This window comes from Phascolarctos cinereus, unplaced genomic scaffold (assembly GCF_003287225.1).
Source record: "Phascolarctos cinereus isolate Bilbo 61053 unplaced genomic scaffold, phaCin_HiC Scaffold_5;HRSCAF=322, whole genome shotgun sequence".
NCBI classification, from domain to species: Eukaryota; Metazoa; Chordata; class Mammalia; order Diprotodontia; family Phascolarctidae; genus Phascolarctos; species Phascolarctos cinereus.
Genome location: NW_027555958.1, coordinates 25,409,985 through 25,437,212, shown reverse-complemented (window position 1 = coordinate 25,437,212; position 27,228 = coordinate 25,409,985). Strand labels below are relative to the sequence as shown.

At 42.4% G+C, this 27,228-nt stretch overlaps 1 protein-coding gene across 1 annotated transcript in view; it reads right to left on the bottom strand.

The window, feature by feature from the left end:
• Positions 1-27,020, bottom strand: part of GALNT17 (polypeptide N-acetylgalactosaminyltransferase 17) — a 446,071-nt gene extending 419,051 nt beyond the window's left edge. Inside the window, exon 1 of the mRNA XM_021007062.2 lies at positions 26,699-27,020. Coding sequence (XP_020862721.1) covers positions 26,699-26,936 — 238 coding nt within the window. The 5' untranslated portion in view covers positions 26,937-27,020. The remainder of the gene's footprint in view (positions 1-26,698) is intronic.
• Between the last annotated feature and the right edge of the window lie 208 nt (positions 27,021-27,228).

Genomic DNA, 27,228 nt, shown 5'->3' with positions numbered 1-27,228 from the left:
CTGAGGCAAACAGGGTGAAGTGACTTGCCCAAGGTCACCCAGCAAGTATGCACCTGAGGCCATATTTGAACTCGGGTCTTCATGAGTCCAGGCCCAATGTTCTATCCATTGCACCATCTAGCTGCCCCTCCAACATAAGTGAGTCTAGCCTGTTTGGCAATCCTAAGTGCAAAGTCATAACCAGCATTCTGGTTTATCAATCACTTTCCTGTGAAATTGCTTGGTGTGAGTTGAAGCTTGATCACCTTGGAGAGAACATTATAAAAAGCACTGGTTCTGGGTTCAAATGTTACCTCTGCTGCTGACTCCCTGAGTGCTACTGAAGTCTTCTCACCTCTGTGGGCCTCAGTTTCCTCATCTGTAAAACGAAGGAGGTAGACCAGATGGCCTCTGAGGGTGCTTCCAACTCTAGACCCAGGACTCTGTGTTCCAGGACCCAGCAGGTTGAGGACGAAACCTGGTCATGTGATGAGCTCATCCAGGGTCAGCAAGCGTCCAGAGACCACCATCTGGCCCCCTCTCCTAACATTCAAACATGGAGTGAGTGCACAATAATCCTGCTGGAAGTCTCCCTCTTGTCTTTTAACCTAGGGGTCTGCCCATGACCTCGGGGGACCCAGAAACCCAGTGCTGGGAGCTCTGCCTCCCCCCACTAGCACAGGGCCGGACACACTGGTCTAATGTTTGTGGAACTGAATCGAATCTATCCATCACAAGTAAATTTCCTAACCAGGAAATGACATCGCAGGTCTTAGCAAGGCGTGAGCCAGACTGGCCTCCTCCTAACAGAAGCCAGCTTGCTTCAAATCCTACACCCCAACCCTACTGCCTGACTAGTCCCGAAACAACCACTCCACAGGAAGAAGGATTTATTTCTTACCTGGCCGACAGTTAGGAAAACAGTTAGTTTTCATGGTCATTTTATCAGCAAGTAGGCATCCAAATCTAAGTTTTTGCTTTGAAAACTCCCTTCCCGCTTCCCTTTCCACACTGGTGGAAATCAAAGGAATGAGAAACACCATTTGCAGGAGGCCAACACAGAGAAAGCTCCCCTGTGGGGAGCCAGTGCCTGCAGCGTTTGACTCCAAGTAGCATCAGCTTAAAGAGGTACCAACAGGAAAACACGGGGATAAACAAACCTCCTAACTGCCGCGAAAACCCACTACAATACAAGCTGACTCCTGAGGAGATCCAGAGGGCTTTGCGGAAAGAGTCTGCATCTCACGCACCAGTACAGGTGGGTAAGTAAATCATGACACGCAGATCGGGAGTCCCCTGGCTGTCTCTGGAAAACTGACAAGTCAATGAGTCCCTATTTATAAAACCCCACTTTCTGCATCTCCCTGCCTCCACAGATAGACACCCCCACAATACTCAGGTCTGGACTCTCACTGGTGTGGATTGCCCCCATGTCCATCCATGACTGCCCATCCTGGGCCAGTCACCTGGCCACCAGCATCAGGGGCTGTGCCCTGTGAGATTGCACTAACCCTTTCAGCCCTGGAACATCCACCGTCCCAATTCTACGCAGGCCAGCTTCAGCCAAACTTCCTTCTACTGCCCGGTCGTATTCTCTCAAGCTGCTCTGCTGTCCACACACACGCCCCTCACCTCGAGCCCCTTCTAGTTCAGGAATCTTTCCACTGCATCTGTCAATCCTCATGGCTCCACTCACCATCCTTCTAACTCTGCAAACCAAAATGGCCCTCCCTGGCCTCTTCTGTATATGTTGTCTTTCCCTATTAGAATATAAACTCCTGGAGGACAGGCAATGTCTTTGGTTTTGCATTGTATTTTCAGTAATCACTTAATACATGATTTTGAATTCCTTCCTTTGTAACTCCTTACTTGGGATGCCTCCCACTCAGTTAACTGCCACCGTATACATTAGGTGGTCCCTATATTAAGTTTCCTTGGCTCACAGTTACACATCACCTTTAAGAACAACGATATTAAATGGATGATCCAATCTTGACTTGAAAAGACTGAAAAGGAAGCAGCGTGGCCAGCCCCAGGTGCCAAGGAGGCCCATCTTTTCAGACATGCTCAATGTCTCTACTTTCCTTGACTGCACTTCTATTCAATGACAGTGATGTAAAAAAAATGCATCAATAAATTTTATTAGAAAAAAAAAAAGATGGGACTCTGTTGCAAAAAAAAAGTTTGGGACCAAAAGAACTGTGTTTTTCAGAAGCAAATCAGCCCTTCTCCTTTTTCTATTTACTTCCATGCCCAGATCAATGTCCATTTGCAGTGTGTGTCTAAGGTATAGATAGATAGATAGACAGACATAGATAGACATAGACAGATGAATATATGTGTAAATAGGTATATATGGGGGTTTATATACATACATATACATATGTACTGATCCATTAATTTATTAAGTCATCCCTAGCATGCCTATACAGATATACATGAAGATCTATACATACATCTTTGTGTGTATAGATCTATACCTGTATGGATAGCTTTATACACATACACACACACACACACACACAGATAGACCAGCTCTAGTTGTGCCCCCCTCACACACCCCTAGAGGTTATCAGTGCTTTATACCACATCATTAACTAACAACAGGGGCTCCAAAGCCGCCTCCCCTTCCCCAAACTCAGAGGCATTTTACAGCCAAGGCAAACAGCTCCCAAAGCCGCTATTGGAGGACTCCCTTGTTTGGTCATCTCGGAAGCAACTCAGGGGGCTCCCATACTGAATCAATGTGGCATTTGCAGTACTAGATAGGATGGCCAGGAAGGCTTGGCTCATCTACCCTGTGGATCCAAGGATTCTTTGTTACTCTGTAATTGTGTTCTGGCCTGGTTCTCCCATGAATGGTGGCTGCACTATGAGGCCGGCAGGGATTAAGGTTACTTAGTCCTTCCCCTCCATCCCAGCCTACAGGCAGGATAATAAATGTTTATTGACTGCTGGAGGAATGCATCTTAATCAGAACAGGCAATAAGGGTTTTCCAGGGAGAAGAAACACCATCTTTGCTGGACCACTCTAGTGTCTAAAGACTCCTCAGAGATTATTGTGTTTGTCCTTGTTCAGGTCTGTGGAAATGCACCTTCTCAGTACCAGGAGTCTTAAAAAGTTGTCTGGCACCCTGACAGGTTAAGTAACTTACCCTGGATCACCCAGAAAGATTGTATATTATAAGGGCGGCTAGTCAGCGCAGTGGATAGAGCACCAGCCCTGGAGTCAGGAGGACTGGAGTTCAAATTTGCCCTCAAACACACCACATTTACTAGCTGTGTCACTCTAGGCAAGTCACATAACCCCAATTGCCTAGCCAAAACAAAACAAAACAAAAGATTGTATATTATAAATCATATAAGCATGGAATTTCACAGCTGAAGGAACTTCAAAGGCCAGTAATCCATCCTATTCCCAAGCAGAAACTCCCTCTCTCAGTCAGTAAATAGTCAATAAACATTCATTAAGCACCTACTATGTGCCAGGCAAATACAGTCTCTTCACTCAAGGAGCTCACAACCTAAAGAGGGAAGCCTATGCATAAAAACCTGGGGCCCATGATTTGGGGGTATGCTTTTGTTTTTATAACTACTTCAATATAGTTGGTTTCCTTTGTAATCCTCTGCATTTTATGAACTTTAAAAGCATGATTCTGAGAAGGGGCCCACGGGCTCCACCTCACTGATTGTCCAAGGGCACCCAAAAAGATGAAGACCATCTGCTCTACGATATTCCCCAAATGTCATCACCCAACCTCTTCTTGGCATATACTATCTTTAAATTCACGCTCTCTCTTCATTTAGATTTCCAAGCCAGAATCCAGATTTGGGCTCATTGGATAATGATAATAGTAATAATATTAGTTATCAATAATAATATGTCTAGCATTTATATAGCACTTTAAGATACAATAAACATGTCACATATGCTATCTTATTTGAAACTCACAACCCTAGGAGGTAGGTGCTATTAATATTCCCATTGTATAGATGGAAATCTAAGGTAAAGAGAGGTTAACTAATGATTTGATTTAAGTTCCTTGAGGGCAGCTTCCTTGCCTTCCTTAGTATCCACAGAATTTAGCACAGTGCAGCACACAAGCACATAGTAGGCATTTAACAAATGCTTATTGACTCGCTCAACTAACTTATTAAAAGTCATCCCTAGCATGTCTATAACCCTTCAAGGTTTGCAATATAAATAGAGCAGCTCAGCAGTGCCAAAAAGCATAGAACACTGGGCTTGGAATCAGAAAGACTTATCTTTCCGAGTTCAAATCCAGCCTCAGACACTTATTAGCTGTGTGACCCTGGGCAAGTCCCTTCATTCTGTTTGCCTCAGTTGCCTTATCTGTAAAAAAAAATGAGCTAGAGAAGGAAATGGCAAGCCACTTCCGTATCTCTGCCAAGACATGACTGAAATGACTGAACCACAAAATTATATACATATATATAGACGTAGATGTATGTGTGAATGCACAGATATATACGCACATGCATATTGTAGATGCACCCATATATGCATGTGTATGTATATATATATATATTAATATATAGATATACATATACACATACACACATATATGTGCATGTATGCATATGTATATGTATGTATGTGTATGTGTGTGTATATATATATATATATATATACACTATACACACACACACACACACACACACACACATTCCTTTAATCTTCATCACATCCCTGGGAGGTAGGTGTTATTATAATCCCCTTTTTACAGATGGAAGAAATGAAGTTACAAAAGATCGTGACCAGCATGTCCACTTTCATACAAGCTAGCATCAAAAGTGGTATTTGTACCTTCTAATAACGTGGAACTCATCTTTCTTTCACTACAAGAGCCTGCTTTAGAAGAATTAACATTATCAGGATGAATGTTTAATCCTACCTGCTAAAGCAGGAGAAAAACCCTTTTTAAAGGACTTAAGCACATCAATTGTTAGCATACTCTAACAAACAGTCTTAATTATTCATTGCAGCAAGTCCAGCAAAACCTCTACTTTGACACCCTATGTCTGCCATGGTTAACAACCTACTTGAAAGTCGTGGAATGCTATTTCTTTCTTCTAATGATTCAGACCAGCCTCACTAAACATTTACAAAGAGTCTTAGGGGAATAAGAACACTGTTCTCTACAACTGGAGGGAAGTTTGCAAAAATGCCGAACTCTCTAGAGTTGTTGCAAATTGGAGAAAGTCACCATCTAGTCCAGGAAGAAAAAAAACTGCTTCTGACACAGTTCCTATAACTGTGTCAAGAGACCTGGGTCTGGTAGACAAGATACTGAGGTTCCCTATCGGCTACACTGGCCTAGTGGAACACTTGGATTTCAAGTCTCAGTGCCACTCTGTGTTAGCTGTATGTGAGGCCCTGGACAAGTCTAAGGCTCAATTTCCCCATCTGTAAAATAGGGATAATATTTGCACACTACCACTTCCCAGAGTGGCAGTGGGGTTCAACACAGATAATGAGTAAAGCGCTTTGCCAGGCTTGAAGTGCTATATGAACAGTGGATATTAGCAGCAATAGTATTTGTTGTTCAGTGGTTTTCAGTAGTGTCCGACTCTCCGTGACCCCATTTGGGGTTTTCTTGGCAGAGATACTGAAGTGGTTTGCCATTTCCTTCTCCAGCTCATTTTTACAGACATGAAAACTGAGGCAAACAGGGTGAAGTGATTTGTCCAGGGTCACACAGCTGGTTGGTATCTGAGGCCATATTTGAACTTGGGTCTTCCTGACTCCAGCCCCAGTGCTCTATCCACTGTATACTAGTTCGCAAAACCAGATAGTAACCCTGACCTATGTTAGTATTACAAAGATGGGTCTTTGCTTTCAAAAGAAGATTTGGGTCAGTAAAGGAGCATTACAATTGTAGACCCATCTGCACTTTCTATCCCAGATACACGTTTTGATAGACAAGCTCCCTAAAGCCCTTTGTAAGTGAGAGGTCAGCCTTACATTTGTCTAGGTATTAACCTTCAAGCCAATAAAACAAAGGGAAAAAAATCTTTGAAAGACACGGAATGAGAATTTCCCAATGAGAAAATAAACTTACAGTGTCCTGTAAACTTTAAAGCATTCTATGAATGGCAATAATAATAGTTATTATTATAGTTATATTATCATAATTATTATAAGTTGTTATTGTTGTTGTAGCTATTACTGTTACTGTTGTCGTTTTCAGCTCCTCACTGGAGATCTCCCACAATCTGCTCTACCCTATGGAAGACTTAAGAAGGCTGTGAAAAATCTGCTGAAATTGTTTCTAGAACCGCAATGGCAAACTAATAGAAACATGTTAACTTTATGAGGGCGCCTTGGACTGTTCTCCCCCTAACTCCACCTTGCTCTTGAGGTAATCTCCCAGTAATTGCTTCAGAAGGCTTGGCACAAACATAAATGTTTGCCTGATTTCAGGAAAAGTGCTGCACCAGCAAAGACTGAGATTAAAATCATAATTGCTCCTTCTTAAAACTCACCTTTTTGGGTACATCTCTGTTTGGGAAAATGTCAGAGCGCCCGGCGGCAGGGAATGAGAGCAAAAGCAAGTCATGTATTATTTAAATGGGTTTTATAATTGGTGAAAACTTAGCGCGTTTTCGTTTGCCGTGTTCCAGAAGTGCACTGGGGGATTAAGCGGGTGATAAATACAACTACTTCCATCACTCTTCGGAGGGAAAGCTGATGCCAAGCCAAGGTGGATGGGGTTTCTTAAAGCCAGAAACTTGATCGGAGAGAGATTCTCCAGCCAAGCTCTTCTGGATGGCCATCCTGTCCCTCACCCCGGAATGTCCTCTCTCCTCTCCTCCACTCTCAGCACCTCTAGCTTTCCTTAAAAGCACAATTTGGGAGCCACCTCCCACCTGAGACCCTCCCTTTGCCTCCCAGGTGCTAAGCCTTCCTTCCAAATTACTTGGTAGTTAACTGTCAAATGTGCTTGCTGGTTTTCCCTAATTACTCTGCAGCTGACTTTCATTGTGGTTCTTGGTTTCCCCTAAAGAATGAAAGCCCTTCGAGGGCAGGGATTGTTTCATTTTTGTCATTATTGTATCCCTCCTGTCCAGCACAGTGCCTGGCATTTTGTTTCTTTTGCTGGACCTGTGGTTTTACGGTAATAGGTAACTGCTTAAGTGAGGAAATTCTCTATTTATGCACTTTATGTTTCGAGTACTAGAAATTGAAGTAACTAAGAGTGCCTTGCACGCACAGGGTCAGTCAGTATTTGTCAAAGGCAGGATTTGAATCCAGGTCTTCCTAGCTTCCAGAGCCTGACACATAGTAGGTGTTTAATAAATAAGTGCTTGTTGACTATCTACATTAAACACAGTTATTGCTGAGTCCTTTTTCGGTCACATCTGACTCTCTGTGACCCCATTTGGGGTTTTCTTGGCAAAGACACTGGAGTGGTTTGCCATTTCCTTCTCCAGCTTATTTGACAGATGAGGAAACTGAGGCAAACAGGATGAAGTGACTTGCGCAAGATCACACAGCTAGTGTCTGACTCTAAGCCCGGCACTCAATCCACCGTGCCAGCTAGCTACCTTTTTACATATTAGGTGCTTGGAGAATACGAATTGAATTGAATTGCTCTGAATTGAACTGACTAGTATTGAATTGAATTGAAGGCTGCCTAGGAGCTGTCTCCAAATCATAACCATTCATCTTTCATCCCACTGGGTACTAAATGATTTCACAAACTAAAAGGAAATAAAGTACTGATTTAAGGGCTCAGACCCTTTATAGTTTTGTTGTACTGATTTCTTTACAAACATAAGCAAAGCCATTTAATTAAAGGAATATCAATTTCACTTTCTCATATTTTGTTTTAATTATGGGTTGTATTTAAATTTCACACAACATCATTTAGTGCACCCAAATTAGTACCAGCCTTACATGCTAGTGACTGCAGAACCTAGGCTAGAAGGCTGGCCAGGAGGAGCTTGTCGAAAATGAGATTTACCAATCTTCATGCAGTCTTTCCCACTTTGTCACACTATCTCTACTGTGTCACAGGGATGCTAACTTTATTCACTCCCTTCTGCATTGGGGAAAACGGAAACCCAGAGACTGGATGCCATATCTTGCTGGGCCTCAGTTTCCTCATCTTTGAAAAGGGCAGGGTTAGGCTGGATGGCTCTGAGACCCCTTCCAGCTCTAAATCTACAATCGGACCCGGTTAACAAGAACCAAATCACAATTAAGGCAAACCAGAGAATGCTAAATCCTGGTTACTTAATTACTGACAGTTGATCAACCTCTCCCACCTTTTATTCAAAAAAAAAAGTATGGTACAGTATAGTATTAGTAGAGCATGGTATGGTTTAGTATGGTATAGTTTAGTATTAGCATAGCATAGTATGATATAGAATGGTATGGTATAGTTGGTATGACATGGTATGGCATGGCATGGTATGGTATGGTATGGTATGGTACGGTACGGTACGGTGTGGCGTGGCGTGGCGTGGCGTGGCATGGCATGGCATGGTATAGTATAGTATAGAATGGAAAAGTATAGTATAGAATGGCATGGCATGGTATGGTATAGAATAGTACGGTATGGTATAGAATAGAATGGAAAAGTATAGCATAGAATAGAATAGTATAGATAGTATAATATAGAATGGAATAGTATAGTATAAAATAGAATAGTATAATAGCATTAGTAGTAATATATAGCATAGAATAGAGTAGCATTCATATAGTATGGTACAGTATTAGTATTAGGATAGCATAGTGTAGTACAGTATAGTATAGCATTAGTATTAGTATAGTATGATATTAATACTAGCATAGTATAGAACAGAGTAGTATTAGTATAGTATAGTATGGTATGGTATTCTATGGTATAGTATAGTATAGTATTAGTAGAGTATAGTATTGTATTAGTATAGTATAATATCGTATTAGTATTATATAGTATTAGTACTAGTATAGTATAGAAGAGAGTAGTATTCGTATAGTATAGTATAATATTAGTATAGAATAGCATAGTATTAATATTAGTATAGTATAGTATGTAGTGTATAGAATAGTGCAATGAAAAGAATACTCAATTTGGAGCATAAGGACATAGGTTCGAATACCCCTTCTACCACCAGTCACCAACAGGACCTTGGGCGATTCATTCCAATGCTCTGTAAAAGGAGGAGGTCAGACCAGGTGCCCCGCCCCCAACTCCGCTCCAGCCCTAAGTCATAGTTGGAAGCCAGCTTAGAGATCATCACACATCAGGGGTGCTTTAACTTTTTTGTATTCTGGACCCCTCTGGCAGCCTGGTGAAGCCTATGAACCTTTTCTCATGTTTTAAACGCCAGGGAAGCCAATTATATGGAAATACAATTATTTTAAAGAAACCAAGTGAATGGAGCCCAAATTAAAAATTCCTGACTAGTCTAATCTCCCTCACTTGACATTTTGAGAGGCCCAGAAAAGTAACCATTTGTTAGAGCCTAAGGAGGAATTACTCCCAAATCCAGGGATTTTTTTTTTGGGAGAATCTTCAAGAATTACATTGAATTCATCATTTACTACTAATGGTCAACTGCATATAAGTGAATTCTTCATTGATGACTAAGGATCCCGAAAAGCCTCAGAGTGAGCATCAGAGCACATTCATCAAAGATAAATTTCAATTGTTCATACTGAACAATGAACATGGAAATCTACATCTGGAAGGAACTTTTTGTTCATCTAGTCCCTCCCTCATTTTACAGATGGGGAAACTGAGGCCCAGACAGGTTATGCTTGATTACACAAGTAATAAGTGGCAGAGTCAGAATTTGAACTCAGCTCCCATGACTCCAAGTTTAATGGGAAAAGAATTAGAGATACAAAGATAGTTTGGTGTTTTCATTTAATTTTTTTCTTAATTTTAATTCCTCAAGGCAGCTAGGGGGCACGGTGGATAGCACACCAGCCCTGGAGTCAGGAAGACCTCAGTTCAAATTAGGCCTCAGACACTTGACACTTACTAGCTGTGTGACTCTGGGCAAGTCATTTAACTACAGCCTGCCTCAGTTTCTCCATCTATAAAATGGGGATCATAATAGTACCTTCCTCCCAGGATTGTTATGAGGATAAAATAAGATAGTATTGGCAAAGAGCCTAGCACAGTACCTGGCACACAGAAGATACTTAATAAATACTTTGTTTCCTTCCTCCTGACTTTCAGTTCAGTCCTATGTGTTTCCCATTCCACCAAATACGTATGCTACCACACTAGAGCTGGTAATTTTAAAACAGCCCCTCTGGAAACTCTTACTGTTCTTCTCTCCTCAACATCCTGATCCCACCAGAGTTAATTAATGACTCAGTCACTTTGTGGCCTGAGCAAGAAAGTGTCACATATCTATGGCGCCAGTACCCATCATGGTGGCTGTTAATTTTCAGTGTGTTGGTGTCTGGAGTTGTCTGCAAGTAATTATGGTAGCAAGCTATTTGTTACTTACCCATTGCAAGGTTGAGAATCTGTAGATAACAATGACAGGAAAATTATTGAAAGAGAAATTTCTCTATAAGCACCTAAGAAAACCAACTGTCATAGAACTATCAGAATAACATTAAAAATTCCAACTAGGAGTTACTAAGAAAAAAGGTCTTTCACACAATGACTATAAGGCATACATAGTATTCTCGATGGGAGATTTATCACCATGAAGGAGATACTTGTCTCATACTTTCCCCTTTCTGAACCCGTCTTGGTGTTAATTTTCAGTGTGTTACTGTCCAGAGTTGTCTGTAAGTAATTATGGTAGCAAGCTACTCATTACTCACCCATTGCACGGCTGAGAATCTATAGATAACAATGACAGGAAAATAATTAAAAGGGGAATTTCTCTGTCAACACCTACTAAGACCAACTGTCATGGAATGACCAGAATAGCATTAAAAACTCCAGCTAGGGGTTACTAGGGAAAAAAAGGTGTTTCACATCATGGTTGGGGGGGAGCAGAGGGGAGGTGGGCAGAAAGTGTCAGGTTAGCGCCTTGAGTGTTGAGCTGTTGAAGTAATCTAGGAATTCTAAGAGGCAGAGCTGAGAAAGGAGGCTTTCCAGGAAGGTAAAAGTTAGCAAACCAGTTTAGATGGAATGTACAGCTCATAAAAAACTCTAAGTGTAATCAGCTCAGAAAGACCAGGTGCAGCCATGTTATGAAGGGCTTTGAGTGCCAAAGAGACGTGTTTGTACTTGACCCTAGAGGTAATAGGGAGCTACAGGAGCCTTTTTTTTTTTGGCAGGAGAGTGACATGGTCAGACTCATGCTCTAGGGACAACAATTTGGGAGCTGTGTGGAGGCTGAATTGGAAGGGGAGAGATTTGAAGCAAGGAGACCAGCTAGGAGGCTGTCACAAAAGTCTGCTTGAAAGGTGATGAAGGCTTAAAGTATGATGGTGGCCATCACACCATGGTTTGGTATCATACATACTTGGTGGAATGGGAATGATGGCAACCATCATTCTTTGTGAGTACAAAGAAGGGACAAGGTACTGCAACCAGAATCAGCTAGAGTGGCAATCAATCAATAAACATTTATTAAGCATGTACTATATGCCAGGCACTGTGCTAAGCACTGGGAATACAAAAAGAGACAAAAGATCATTTTTGCCCTCATGATGCTTACAATCTAATGGGGGAGACCACCTGCAAACATACATACAAAGCAAGCCATGCAAAGGATGAATTAGAAATAATCAACAAAGGGAAGGCCCTGGAATTAAGAGGGGTTGGGGAGGGAAGACTTCCCGTAGAAGGTGGGATTTTAGTTGAGACTTAAAGAAAGCCAAGGAGGTCAGCAGTCTAAGAAGAGGAGGAAGAACATTCCAGGCAGAGGGGACAGTCTGAGAAAGTACCTGGAACCAAGAAGGGGTCTTGTTTGTGGAACAGCCAGGAGGCCAAGTGGATATGTCGGATGAGGGAATGAGAGTTAAGAACGGCTCTGAGGTATCAAACCTGGGGACCTAAAAGGACTGTGGTGACCTCAACAGAAACAGGGGAACTAGAAAAAGGGGCAGGTCTGAAAGGAAAGATGGTGAATTCTGTAAAGGATTCCGGGGCAATTTCCAATAAGCAGCTGGTGATGCAGAACTAGAGTCTGAGGGAGAGAGAGACAGAGACAGAGACAGAGAGATAAAGAAACAGAGGGGAGGAAGAGCAGGGCTAGATATACAGATGTAGGAAAGAACACGGAGAGAATGCAGGGAGAGAAGGGGGGCCAGAATGGAGCTGAAAGACACACTCACAATTAAGGGGCAGGCCACCCAACCAAGGAGAACAGGGACCACACAAGTTGGAGAACCAGGAGAAAACAGAATCACAAAACCCCAGAAGGGGACTAACAGTGTCAAATGCTGCAGAGAGTTGAAGGGCGATGGAGGCTGAGAAAAGATCAGTGAAGAAATCAGTGGTAACTTTGGAGAGAGTCGTTTTAGTAGAGTGATGAGGTCAGAAGCCAGAAAGCAAAGGATGGAGAAAAGAGAGGAGAAGAAGCAGAAAGATGAGTTTTCTAGGAGTATGACTTTGAAAGGAAGGAGAGATATAGGAGGATGGGTTGAGGGGATGGTAGGTTGAGTGAAGGCCTTTTTTTTTAAAGTATGGTGGATCCCTGGACAGTAGGAAATAAGCCGGTGACCAAAAATTACTATAATGAATGAAGCATGGCCCCAGGCATTCCTTATGTCTATAAGTGGCCTGGACCCATAGATAGATAGACAGACAGACAGACAGACAGACAGACAGATAGATGATTGATAGATAGATAGGTAGATAGATAGATAGATAGATAGATAGATAGATAGATAGATAGAGATGAGATGGATATAGATATAGAAACAGGAGAGAGAGAAAGGGGGGGGAGAAAGGAAGGGGAGAGAGAGAGAAATGAGATGGATATAAATACATACTATACACACCCCAAGGTATATCTACATACTGAACCTTCCTTCTCCCTCCTAGCAACCCCATTGCCCATTTGGCCCTGGCAAAGATCAGAGTGCTGGATTTCTTTTCACTCCACCCCTGAATTCACACCACCTGCCTCTCCCCCTCTCCCTCTCCCCCTCCCCCTCCACGCCTGGCAGCTGCTCCTGGCTCTCCCACATGGCACAGATGAATCTGGCTTTGATAGTTTTCCAGAAACAAAGCTCCCACCCGCAACCACTCCCGGGAGAGGTCCTGCTGCAACTGGGTGATGTAAAGTCATCAGCCTTCAAGCCCATGTAGGGTCCTGGTGGAACCCATGAAACTTTACATCACACCTCCCAGAGGAGGGCAGGGATGAAGGGCATTGATGGTGGTTTCTAGGTGCGGTTCTCTGTTATAGTTAATTTATTTGTGGGGGCCATCTCCAGTCATCCTAATCTATATCTCGCCTCTGGACCCAGATGGCTCTGGAGGAGAGAGCAAGGCTGGTGACTTTACACAGCCCTGACTCACTTAAGTCCAATTCACTTGTAAGTCATGATATCCCCTTCCTGATGTCACGGTCCTCTTCGAGAATGAAGACAAACAAAAACCAACAACAGTTCATTTGTACATATCTTCCTAGTCCCTGAACCTTTCCGATGAAGAACGAACCTATTTCTCATACTCTGTGACAACCACGCTGTCCTTTAAACAAGAGAGGAGAGGTCCTTCGGCAACCCCAAACTCAATTTTTTTCAAATGCCATTCCATACTTTCGAACTTTACCTCAGAGACCTATAAGTGTGTAGATTAGTACACACATGTGTGCACATGTATGTGTTATATCTGTTCTCATTTATAGCATGGTATTTTAGTGTTATATGTATATACATGTGTATATATATGTGTGTATATGTGTGTTTAAATGCATAGGATATTTTGTGTTGGCTATGTATCTCTTTATGCATGTATGTGTATGAGTATGTAAATGTATGTACATGTATATGTGCGTATGTATATTTATACATGTATCTATAGCATGTATTATGTGTGTATATGTGTTTAAATGAATATGCTTATTGTGTTGGCCATGTATCTTTGTGTATATGTATATGTAAGAGTACGTAAAAGCATGTTTATGTAATTTATATGCATGTGTGTGGTGTATGTGTTATACGAACACATGTATATGGATGTTTATGTGTAGATGTGTACATATATCAACATGCATGCCTATATCTCTATATACATAGAGATATATGAAACTCTATATACATAGAGATATATGAAACTTTTCAGCATCTCAAGCAATTCTTCGTGCCAATAAAATCTATGCCCCTCCCATCCCCATCTGAAAAGGGCTCATCATGACCCATGCCTGAACCTTGGCTTTAAAAGATAGGGCCACAGACTGTGTGTCCCTCACCCAAACACCTGCCTAGTTAAATTTAGAGAGGCTCAGATCATCAGACCAGGTTCAAGAGGATAGATTTTTCTACCACTGTGAATATTTTCTACCAAAGTGTAGAAAGCTTGGAATCTCTCTGGGAGATGCCACCAAAATTACATTTCCTATAAATATTGAAGTGTGTGTATGTGTATATAGTATACACATATGCATACAAACACTACACATATGTGTAAAATGTCCATAGAACAGACATACACATTCCAGTTTATATTTTTCACTCCCTTAAATTTAGCTCATGAATCTGGGCTAGGCAGACTCCTAGTGGGAGTATACTTAGTCTTCCCACGTTCTATGACCTGGGTCATGGCAAGAATGGATCTAGTTTGCCTTAGATTAAATCCCCGTCAAAAAAAGGCCCAATTCCTTCCAGCCAGCCTGCTTTCATTCCATCTCCTTCCCCAATCTCAATTGAAAACCTCTCCTGAATTGATCACACTCCTCTTCACCGCCAGGAAGCCCCAGGCTCATCAGGAAGAGCTCTCATCTGTCATCAGGCCAGCTCTTTCCCAATGCTCTGCTAATAAAGGAGCATTCCATATCACTGTCAGGGGCCTGGCACTTTCAACAGGAAACTATTCAATGACGCTTGGTTGGATGGGCAGCCTGAGGAGCTAGCCTGGTCAAATGTCTTGGACAGATACCACAGATGGACCATGAGCTGGGCCTGGAATTGAGGAGGAGGAAGTGGAGGAGGAGGGGGAAGGGGGGGAGTGGAAGGAAGAGGAGAAAGAGGAGGAAGAGGAAGAAGAGAAAAAGAGGAGGAAGAGGAAGAAGAGAAAAATAGGAGGAAGAGAAAGAAGAGAAAAAGAGGAGGAAGAGGAAGAAGAGAAAAAGAGGAGGAAGAGGAGGAAGAGGAAGAAGAGAAAAAGAGAAAAGAGGAGGAAGAGGAAAGTGGGCTGAGTCACAAATGGAAACTGACACCCAGATAATCCCAAAATGCTCCTCTGTTGCTTTTCAATACTGATATATTTCTGATGCGGTACACCAGATAGAGAGGCAGCCATGGAGGGTTTGGGTTGCACTTCTGACACACACTGACTGGGGACCCTGAGCAAATCATACAACTTCCCAAGGTTTCAACCAATTCTCTGAGACTGTAAACTGCAGAACAGCTGACGATCTCTCTTGGTTGGGGGAGGAGGAATAAACATCATCTGGAACTTCCTATAGGAATGAAATGTATCCAGATGTATCCAGATAGATCTAGAGAAAGACTGAGACAGAGAGATAGAGATGGAGATGGAGAGATGAAGGTGAAGTTAGAGATAAGAGATAATGCTAGACCTAGAGATGAGATTCAGATAAAAATTAACCAGAGATATGTTTGTCTATAGATCATACATTAGAACGTTAACTCCTTAAGAGAGGAGATTATGTCTTTCTTTGCATTTCACATGCTCAACACCTCGCACAGTGACTGGCACATAGCAGGTATTTTGGAAATGTTCACTGATTAACTGATGGATTATACAGTTATATATGCCATATATTAACCTTGCAGATAAATTATATGTTTATAGTGCTGCTTCAAGTATGGGACTCATGAAATACCATAATTGCAGGAAACTCTAATTTACAGGTGACCCAAAAGACAATTGCCCCCCTTTCCCCACAGATAAGTGGTAAAAGGATATGACAAGTTTCCAAAAGAAGAGTTCCAAATACTCAATATCTACATGATTTAATTCACTAATAATAAGAGAATTTAATATAATATAAATTTAATATAAATCTCGAGGCTTCATCTTGCACCCATCAAACTGGCAAAAATGAGAGAAAACAGAAATAAACAATGTTATAGGGATACAGGAAAACAGGAACACTGATACCTTGGTGGCTCAATGGATTAGTCTAATCATTCTGGGAATCCATTTGAAAATACGGGAGAAAAGTCACCAAACTGTGCATACCCTTTGATTCAGATGTGGGGCACAGGCAGCAAGAAATTCAATGACAGAAAGTAAAAGTCTCTATATTCCAAAATAGGGCAGCCAGGTGGCGCCATAGTGCATAGAGTGCTGAGCCTGGAGTCAGGAAGACTCATCTTCCTGAGTTCAAATCTCGACTCGGACACTTGCTAGCTGTATGACCCTGGGCAAGTCACTTCACCTTGTTTGCCTCAGTTTCCTCCTCTGTTATACGAGCTGGAAAAGGAAATGGCAAACCACTCCAGTATCTTTGCCAAGAAAACTCCAAAGGGTGTCACAAAGAGTTGGAACATAACTGAAATAACCCAACAACAAAATATTCATAGTAGCTTTTTTTGTGATACCACAAAAAAAAAAGAAAAGAAAGAAAGAAAGAAATGGAAAGCCCCCAAATCAGAGAATGGCTGAAAAACTGTAGTACATGAATATCATGGGATATTATTGGTGTAAGAAACAATGAGTATGAGAAACTCAGAGAAACACGGGAAGATTTCTATGATCTGATGAGGAGTGAAACGAGCAAAACAGGAAGAATAGACATGATGTAATTTACAAAAATATAAATAATAGCAAAAAGGAGACAGCTTGGCTCGGTAGGAATATAAGGTGAAATAACTGGTGTAAAACCAAAAGGCAATAATAAAAGTTTTTTGAGATAACTATAATACCTATAATTTCCTCCAAATAGAATGTAAACTCCTTGAAGGCAGTATCTCATTTTTCCTCTCTGTATCTACAGTGCCTTGCACAGTATAGACCCTTTAAAAACATCTGTTGAATTTTGCTTTGGGTCAGTTGATGAAACTGATTTTATCACTTTCTGGGACTTCCTGTACCAAGGCAGATCATCACCTCTCTGCTCTTTCTAATTGCAGAGATTTAGTTGTGGTCACTGAAAATGACTTGCCCAAGGTCACACAGTCAGCATGCATCAGACTGAATCTACGGCTTTCTGAGTCTGTCCTCTATCCATCATGCCATCCTTTCTCTCTTGACAAATAATAATGAATGGAGGAAAGACACACAATGGTAAGTAAGTAGACCACAGGATATCACCAACAAAGATCCATGAGTGGGGCACAGCATCAAACCCAGCATTGAGCACCTGTAGGTCCAGTGATGGGGACAATGATCTAAGGGTGGTGTAAGGAAAGACGGGTGGGCCATGAAAGACACCTTTTGTAGCTGCCACCAACATTCTCTTCTACACCCATTCCTCCATCTCCCTTTCCCATGTCCCTGGTTCATCCCCTCCAAAAGACCCAGGGGAATGCCAGGAATTTCATAGCATCAGTAAAATACAGTGACCTTCTCTAAATGACAGGATTTAAGTCATACTTTTCAGAGCTGGCAGAAAGTCTATGTCCAAAAAGGCTTTGCCCAGCTGGGATTCAGGAGAGCCCATCTTCATTAAACAAAGTTTAGTCCATTTTTTCTGATTAAGATGGTTCTGATCCAATTCTGTTTGAAGTCAGAAGGGTGGTTCAAATGACCGGAGGCCCTTTTCTATCTAAGAATTCAATGAATCTACAGAAGACTTGGTTGGTCTGAAATAGCAATTTCTTCAAAATGCAGTGCATATCCCAAGCTGACTTTAAGAGTGATGTCCCACTTGGAAAAATGAAGGCAAGGCATGAAAGATAAGAGTGCTGGTCCTGGAATAGGACACACACCAACTGTGTGACCCTGGGCAAGTCATTTTACTTGTCACAGTTTTCTCCTCGGCAAAATGGGGGAAATAGCACCCAGCTCACAGAGTAGTTGGGAGGATAACATAAGTTATTTTGTTGTTGTTCAGTCATTTTAGTTGTGTCCAACTCTTTGTTACCCCATTAGAGGTTTTCTTGGCAGAGACGCTGGAGCAGTTTGCCATTTCCTTCCTCAGCTCATTTTACAGATGAGGAAACTGAGGCAAACAGGGTGAAGTGACTTGTCCAAGCTCATCCAGCTAGTGTCTGGGGCCAAATTTGAACTCAGGAAGACGAGCCTTCCTGATTCCAAGCCCTATGCACTATGGTGCCACCTAGCTGCCTCAATATGAATTAAGCATTCTTTAAAATGCTATATAAAATGTAAATATCTGTAAAGACGTTATATAAAACTAAAGCTGCCTTTGGGAGTGATATCCGCCTTGGCAAAGAGGCAGCATGGCTCCGGGCTTAGTATGACTTCAAAGTCAGAAACATCTGGGTTCGAATCTTACCTCAGATACTTATCAGCTTTTTAATCCTAGAGGAGTTAATCTTAATTTGAGGGGGGTGGACTTGATGGCCTCAGTGGGGTCAGGGATAATCATTTACTAATTGTCTTTTATGTGCCAGACATTGTGCTAAGTGGTTTACAAATATTAACTCGAATAGTCCTTTCCAGTTTTAAATTGATGAATCCCTTCCTCGGCTTTGCACTAAAACTGGACTCCAAGCTTCCTTCTCTTCCTGGACCAAGGTGCTTCCTAAGAACAGGTGGGCATAGCCTTAGAGCAGGGGTTCTCAATCTCTTTGGCACCATGGACCCCTAGGGCAGCCTAGTGAAGCTATGGAGTCCTCAGAATCATAGTTTTAAATGACTAAAATAAAATTTTAAATTTTTAAATTTTTAAATTTAGGATTACAAAGGAAACCAACAGAGTTATCAAATATTTTTCCTGAATATTTCTCCTGAAATAGTTACATATATAATATATATATATATATATATATATATATATATATATACACATGTATATATATGTATATACAAGGTTTTTTTCCTAAATCAAGTTCATGATTCCTAGGCCTCCCTAAAGCAATTCTCCTACTCCATTTAAAAGCCCTTTTTTTGGATAAAAGAAAAGAAAAAAGGAAAAGAAAGAAATATGAGCAAAGTACTGGAGGATGCTGGTGGGGACTGGAAGAGGTCTTTAAATTGCAGAACACCATAACATTTGCCGTTTCCTCTTCCAAATTTCTCAGCTCTCTGCCATAACCACAATGATAAGCATCTATCTTTCCCTGCTCAGGCTTGAATTCCTGGCTGTCCTAGGAGGAAAATAAACAATCTTGACCTTCTTGGATCTCTGGGAACTACAATTCCTTCCCCCATGATACCTACAGAAAAGCCAAGTCCAAGGATGAAATCTTAATCCCTTCAATCATGGGTGGGGGCATGGGCGGCAGGGAGAGAAGGGATATAAGGTTTAAGAAGACAATGCTGTTGGCAAATCTCTCTGTCCTGGACACTCTGTCTTCTCTGGGTTTTTAGTGACATTGTTCTCACCTGGTTCTCCTTCTCCCTGTCTGAATATTCCTTGGCAATATCCTTTACTGGATTCACTATCTCTGTCCTGACTCCTAACCCTGGATGTCCCTCAAAGCTCTGCTCTGACCCTCTTTTCTCTCTCTACAGCTCTCTCTTGGCAACCTCATCACCTTCCATGGCCTCAATTTTCACCTATATGCATCTGACTCCAAGATCCATACACCCAGCCCTAGTCTCTCTCCTGAGTTCTCTGATGAATAAAAAAATCCCCAGAGACAGAGTTTCTAGGCAATTAATAATCATTGTATTAATTAGGACAGCTGATCATCGATAAATTGATGACTAGCTGTCTCATTCAATAACCAAAGACAAAAACATGAAGAGACTGGAAACTTAATATACTTTTGGAAAAGGGGGTGCCCCTGACATGTGAAAATCAACCCTGATTGACAACTCTGCTGAACAATTAATGAAGGGTGGGCATTTAAATGAGGAGGTAGGCTAAAAGTCATCAGCTCCTGTTGCTGAAGACTCAGATGCCTCCAGCAATCCAGACAGAGGAATCCATCTCTATCCAGACATGAGCTGGGTGCAAGGTCATGGGTTTATTCCCTCAGAGCAAGAATTTACCTAGACTAAATTCTGTTTACACTTCAAACAGAAGTAAGGTCTCTTAGTTGGGTGGGTAGGGTCCTGCAAGTATCCCAAGGATTAGAGCAATCTCCTCCATTAATCATGCCCTTAGGAGACTGGCTAGTCCCAGAATAAGGAAATAAAGAATTAAAATAACTGGATCCTAATTTAGTAATTAGTTACTAATATAATAGAAGAATAATTTCCTCCCTCAGTTCCAAAGAGTTTATTAGATTATATACTATATCTACTATTTTTGAAACATTACATTAAGAATCAGTAACACAGGGCAGTTAGGTGGCACAGTGGACAGAGCACCGGCCCTGGATTCAGGAGGACCTGAGTTCAAATACAGGCTCAGACACATAACACTTACTAGCTGTGTGACCCTGGGCAAGTCACTTAACCCCATTGCCTAACCAAAAAAAAAAAAAGAATCAGCAACATAGGGGCAGGTAGGTGGCACAATGGACAGAGCACCAGCCCTGGAGTCATTAGGATTTGAGTTCAAATCCGGTCTCAGACACATAACACTCACTAGGCGTGTGACCCCCAATTGCCTCACACAAAAAAAAGAAGAAGAAGAAGAATTAGCAGCACTAAGACAAAAGCAAATGAGCCTGCCCTCAAGAAATTTATCACATTTGTTGGAAGTCTTCAAATGGTGTGTCTCAAACTCAACATGTCTACAAGGGAACTCATTATCTCCTCCCCTCAACTGACCCTTTCTCCAACCTCCCCTGTTTCTTTATAGGACACTAACATCCTTCCAGTCACCCAGATTTGCATGCTTGGAATTGTCTTCAATCCTCATTCTCAGTCAGTCTTTAAATCACGTTGGTAATCCCTCCACAAGATCTCTTGAATTTATCACCTCTCCACTCACAGGGCCACCACCCTACTTCAGACCCTTATTACCTTAATTCAATTCAATTCAACAAATATTTACTAAGCATCTAACGTGTGCCAAACGCTGAATTTGGCACTAGAGACACAAAGACAAAAAAACTAACCAGTCCCTGCTCTCAAAGCGCTTACATTCTACTTCCTCATTTAAACTACAGGAACAGCCCCCTACTTGGACCCCAGCCTGCTATTTTCTCTCCCCTCTCCAATTCATCCTCCACTCCACAGCAAAGTAATCTTTTTAAAGTATGTGAAGAAGGTAAGGCTTCAAGGAGGAGGCTGTACTTTGAGATGAATTTAGAAGGAACCTGCGTGGAGGTAAGGAGGAAGTGCATTCCAGCCAGGAGGAACAGTAAAGTCACAAAGGCAGGTGTTAGTGTGGGAGGGGCAGCAAGGTCAGTTTGCTTGAACGAAAGAGAAATAATGTCTAATAAGTCTGGAAAACCAGGTTGGAGTCAGGTTGGGAAGAGGTTTAAATAGAAAAGGAGGAGATGCTGAGGAGATAAGGCAGGGTGGTCCATCCTAAGATGAAACTTTTTTTGCAACACAATGAAAAAGGGTACAGACCTCATTTAGTGGCTTAGTAGAATGTAAGCTTCTTGAGGACAGGTGCCATTTCATTTCTGTGTTTGCATCCCTAGGATCTTGCACCATTGCCAACCACATTTTAAATGTCTGGTGAATAAATCAATGTCTCCTAAAAGGGAAGAAAATAGTAGGCCCTCTAAAGAATGACCTTGTTAATCTTTGAGTCTTGCTTGTTGCTGAATCATAGATCATAACATAACAGGTCTACAACTAGAAGGGAACTAGAGGTCATCTAGTGCATGTTACAAATGAGGAAACTGAGGTCCAGGGAAATTAAGTGACATATAACTAGTCACAGAGTCACAGAGTCACATGGCAGGATTCTAACCCAGGTCCTTCCTGACTCCACATCCAATCATTGTACCATGCTGCCCTTTAGAAAGAGAGATTGATTGATTGATTGATTGATTGATGGAAAGGAAGACAAAGAGACAGAGAAGACAGAGAAATAGAGAGACAGAGACAGAGAGAGAAAAAAAGACAAAGAAACAGAAAGAAAGTCTTCAGTGCTTTCTATGTGGCAGACTTATGTTAATCACTCTCTCAACCTCTATTAACCAGAAATCTCCTTGAGTTTCACCACCCTGTTGTTGACAATTCTTTCTAAAAATGTCTGAGTCTCCTTGTTTGCCTTAACAAGTCCATGGAGGTAAAGATAATTGAACCATTCTTTGATAATTCAGACTCTATCTTGTAGCACCTTCAGGGGCAGCTCTCAGAACATTAATTATGATTGTCCAAGACTGCAGATGTGAGTATTAAAGGTGTACAAAATGTATTCATTCATTCAACAAATACTTATTAAGTGCCCAAGGCTCCAAACCAGATGCTGATTGAATCACAAAATTCTTATTGATTCTAGAAAATACTTCCCTTAAAAAAAATCAAAAGATCCTGTGCAAGCTTGTTTTCTTTCTTGTAAAAGTCAAGTACATTTGAAGGTTTGATTATCTGAGGGTTCCAGTGGTGGTTAAATGAGGTTTTGCTATTGTTCATTTCAACCCAGGTGGAGGAGTCCAAGCACCAAGTCCCTTCACGTAATACTACCCTTTTATAGCACTAGCTATCAGTTACAGAGTAATTTGAAGTTTGCAATGCCCTTTTATATATATTATCTCATTTGATCCTCACAACCTGACCCTGAGGTAGGCACTATCATCATGCCCATTTTAAAGATGAGCAAACTGAGGCAGACAGAGGTTAAGTGACTTGAGTTCACATTGCAAATAAGCATCTGAGGCTGAATTCAAACTCAGGTCCAAGTTGCTTCAGTCTTAAAAGATTTATTTATTTATTTTTAACAGGTCCCACCCTGTACCAGAGCTAGGCTATCTCGGGAGGCAACAAATTTGGTTTGAGTACAAGGGGCCCATCCTGGACTCCTTCCCTTTAGAATAAAAATGATGCTTCACCAGGGCATGCTGCTGAAAAGAGTCATCATATAAAGATGTATGACACAGGCTTAAATCCCTCTTTCTGCTTCCTCCAGACACTGCTCACTCCAGTAAGTCTGGGTCAAAGCAAAGATGGGGCAAGTCAAGTATAGTCTAATCTCAATTATCCATGGTGATTCATGGATAATACAAAAACCTTATCCAGTTGGATTTTTAGTGCATTACTCTTTTCCCAGAACACTTAATATGTCTAATCCCATTTGACCGAGTAATAATAATAATATGGCTAATCCTAGCTGACTGCAGCCAGGGAGAGTGGGTAGAGGGCCAGGTTTAGAACCAGGATCATGTGGGTTCAAATCCTACTGCCTTGCTAAATGCCCCCAGGGTTCTGGGTGCCTAGGACTTAACTACTAAGTCATCGATAGATCTGGATTTGAATCTTCGAAGAGGCCCCCTTGCTGAGGAAACCATGGATTTCATTCAATTGAAACTAATATTAAAATGAGTCTTCTAGCTGTAAGCATTGCATTAAGTGACAATGCAGGCCAGAAACACCCTCAGCAGCAACTGACATTAAATATTTGCCTACGATAAGCCACAAATTGGAAATCAGGAGAGCTGACCAAGTCCAGTCATGCTTAACTCCTCCGAGCCAACAGGAGGAACGCTGTTGGGTCCAACAAACACCCGCCAGGTGCTGGATGCTGGGGACAGAAAGAAAATCAACCTTTGTCCTAGAGGTGCTTATATTCTACAGGAGAGACACACAAACACATGAGAGATAGACACAAATTTGAGCATGAGAAAGAGGAAGGCTCCTGTTATAGACAGACAGACACCTCCCACACAGACCAGCCATGTGTCCGTGGGCAAATCATGCAACATTTCAAGGCCCAGAGGAAATCTCAAAGACTTTATAAATTTATAAACCACAGTGCCAGTGTCAGGAGAGGGAATTAGAAAAGGAAATTTACTTTAACCAGGAGTTTTCTATACCAATGCACTTATAGGTCAAGTCCAAATTATATGTGTGTATGTACGTATGCATATGTGTACATATGGATGTACAGAATTTGACATTTGACTTGTGTATGTATATGACTTGACTACACATATAATGTATATATACACACATGTATATGACTTGACCTCTGTATGTATATGTGTGTGTGTATATAGTGTTTGTGTGTATACTACATATACAGGCTAAGTTCAATAGTGTTATATATGTTGTATACATTGTATGTGTGAGTGTGTGTATTTGTGTATAGTGTTTGTGTATATACTATATATATGAGCTAAGTCCTATGTGTTATATAGGTTATGTATGTTGTATGTGTGAGTGTGTGAGAGTATGTGTGTGTGTATGGTATAGGGGCAGGTAGGTTGTAAAGTAGATTAAGTGCTTGACCTAGAGTCAGGAAGACTTGTCTTCCTGAGTTCAAATCCTGTCTCAGGCCGGATACTGGCTGGGTAGTCCTGGGCAAGTCACTTCACCCAGTTTGCTTCAGTTTCCTTCTGTGCCAGGTAATCTGGAGAAGGAAATGGCAAACACTCCAGTATCTTTGTCAGGAAAACCCTAAATAGGGTCACAGAGATGGACATGATTGAAATGACTGAACAACAATGTGTATGTATGTGTATACACATGAATACAGGTTAAGTCCTATAGTGTTAAATATCTATGGATAGATAGACACATGTATGTGTGTGCGTTCATGTGTATATATATATATATATGTAACTGCCCTCCAGAACCTGGTGGGTATCTTACTAGCACTTTCCCCACCACATACACAAACACATATAGACACACTTAAATGCATGTATGCACATATACATGCACGCCTGTACATACAATACAGCAAATAGCAGGGATTGCTCAGAGGAGTGAGGTGCAGTAAGTTTGGAGAGGTAGGCGGAAGCTGCATTGGGAACAGCTTTAAATGCCAGGCAGAGGAGTCTATATTTTATCCTACAGGCAACAGGACTGGCACATGATTACTCATATATGACACTGGGCAGACCATTATATCTCTGGGCCTGTTTTCTCATCTATAAAATAAAGTTGAGTCACATTATCTCTAAAGTCACTTTGGGGTTATAGAATCATAGATTACATAGTGAATAGAGCACTGAACACGGAGTCAGGAAGACCTGAGTTCAAATCCTGCCTTAAAAACTTATTAGATGTGTGACCCCAACAAGTCATATAACCACTCTGTGCCTCAGTTTCCTTAAAAGCCTTGCCCAAAGTCATACATGCCAGGGGTCAGGGGCAGTATTTAAATCCTTCTCCTCTGATTCCCAAGTCATACTTTTTCCCTGGTACTGGGTGACCCTGGACAAGTCACTTAATCTCTGTTTGCCACAGTTTCCTTATCTGTAAAATTGTCATAATAATAGCACCTATCTCCCAGGGTGGTGGTGAGGAGCAAATAAGATAATGCTAGTAAAACAATTAGCACAATGCCTAAGCCCATAGTAAGCACAATATAAATATTAGCCATTATTATTAATTAATATTTAGCGTTAACACTCTGTAGCCCCTCTGGTTTTCAGATTCCAATCCTGAATAGTCAGAATTCAGAGCCAGAAGGCAAAACTCTCATCCTTTTGAAGTCCCCAGACCGACAGGGCCAGGCATATCCTCCTTGAACAAACTCACCTCAATGCTAAGAAAAAGCTGGTGGAAACATTTTTAAATGGGGCAGCTTCTCAATTGTCTTTTAATTAGATGGCTCGCCTCTCTTTCAAAGTCTGAAATTTTCAGCCTGCTTCCCCAACCCAACCCACACCTCCACAATCTCCTCTGCAACTCCCCTCGAGGACCTGGTGAGTATTTTAATAGAACTCTCCCCACCAGACGCAAGAGAAGGGCTCTAATTAGAAGCTGTTCAGACATGACTACAGAAAAATGAGGGGCTATTAATCTAGCTTATCACAAAAATGCATTGGCTCCAGGACTTTCGCCCTCTTATCTATTCTAGATCACGGATTCTTCACTGTTTTGTTTGTCCTGGACCCCCTGACAACCTGGTGAAGCCCGAGGGACCGCTTTCCCCAAAGAGGTTTTTTAAATCAGTGAAAGAAATGCTATATTTCGGTTAGAGATGTCATTCCCTCCCCCCCTCCCGACTTGCGAGTTCACGGAGCCCCCCACACATCAAGAAACCCAGATGTAGCCTGCCTCTCCTCCTCCCCACCTCCAACTTCACCAGAAATAAATAATCATAATAATGCCTGGTGGTAAAAGCTATTTGCTCCATCAATACGCAGCACGCTGGTGCAAACCTCTCCTAGTTTCGGCTCTCCTGTTGGAAAGGATAATTTCCTGACCTGCACAGTGGGAATCCAGGGCCAACGCTATGATTGCAAATGCCAGACACTGCTGTGTTTGTCTAACGAAACCAAAGTTACAGCGGTGGGCATGGACTGCAAACGGCCCCCGCCCCGCCCCCAATTCCCAGCCTCCCACCTCCAAGTCTGAGGGTCCCGGAGGCTCTAGTCTGCCGGCAGCCCCCCAGCACTCAGGTGCAAAGCCCTTCCCGAATTTCCAGGAGCCCCCTCTTTGCCCGGGCTGCCTGGGTACCAGAATGGTGGGGGGATTAGAATACGGGGGTGCTCTCCTACCATTTAGCTGCCTGTAGACGATGTCCTCCAGCAGCGAGAGCCTCTTCAGCACCCCATCCTGGACTGGGTTGGGGCCGTGCTGGGTCAAGTTGGCCGTCTCCGCCCGGGTATGGATGTCCCGGAAGGCGTCCGCGCTCTTCACGGAGATGGGCCGACACTTGGCCAAGAAGAGCACGAAGCCGGCCACGGCGATCAGATTTAACACCAGCAGCACTTTGACCCTTCTCAGTGAAGCCATCAAACACGCCAGGCTGGCCCCTTCAGCTCCTCCCCGAGCCCCGCGCAGCCAAGTCCGAGAGCCCGCGTCGGGGGCACCCTAGCCGGCCCCTTCAAGGACGGGCCCCCTGGGGACAGGGCAGGGGGCTCCCCAGCCTCGGAGCGCGGAACGCGGGCAGTCACTGACAAACTTCTGGTGCCCCGGGAGCTCGACGCTCCGACGGTCCCGCAGCCCCGACCGCTGCTGGCGCCGTGAACCGGCCCCGCAAGAGCGCAGAGCTGGGGGTCGCCTCGGTGCCTCCCGCTGCCACCGC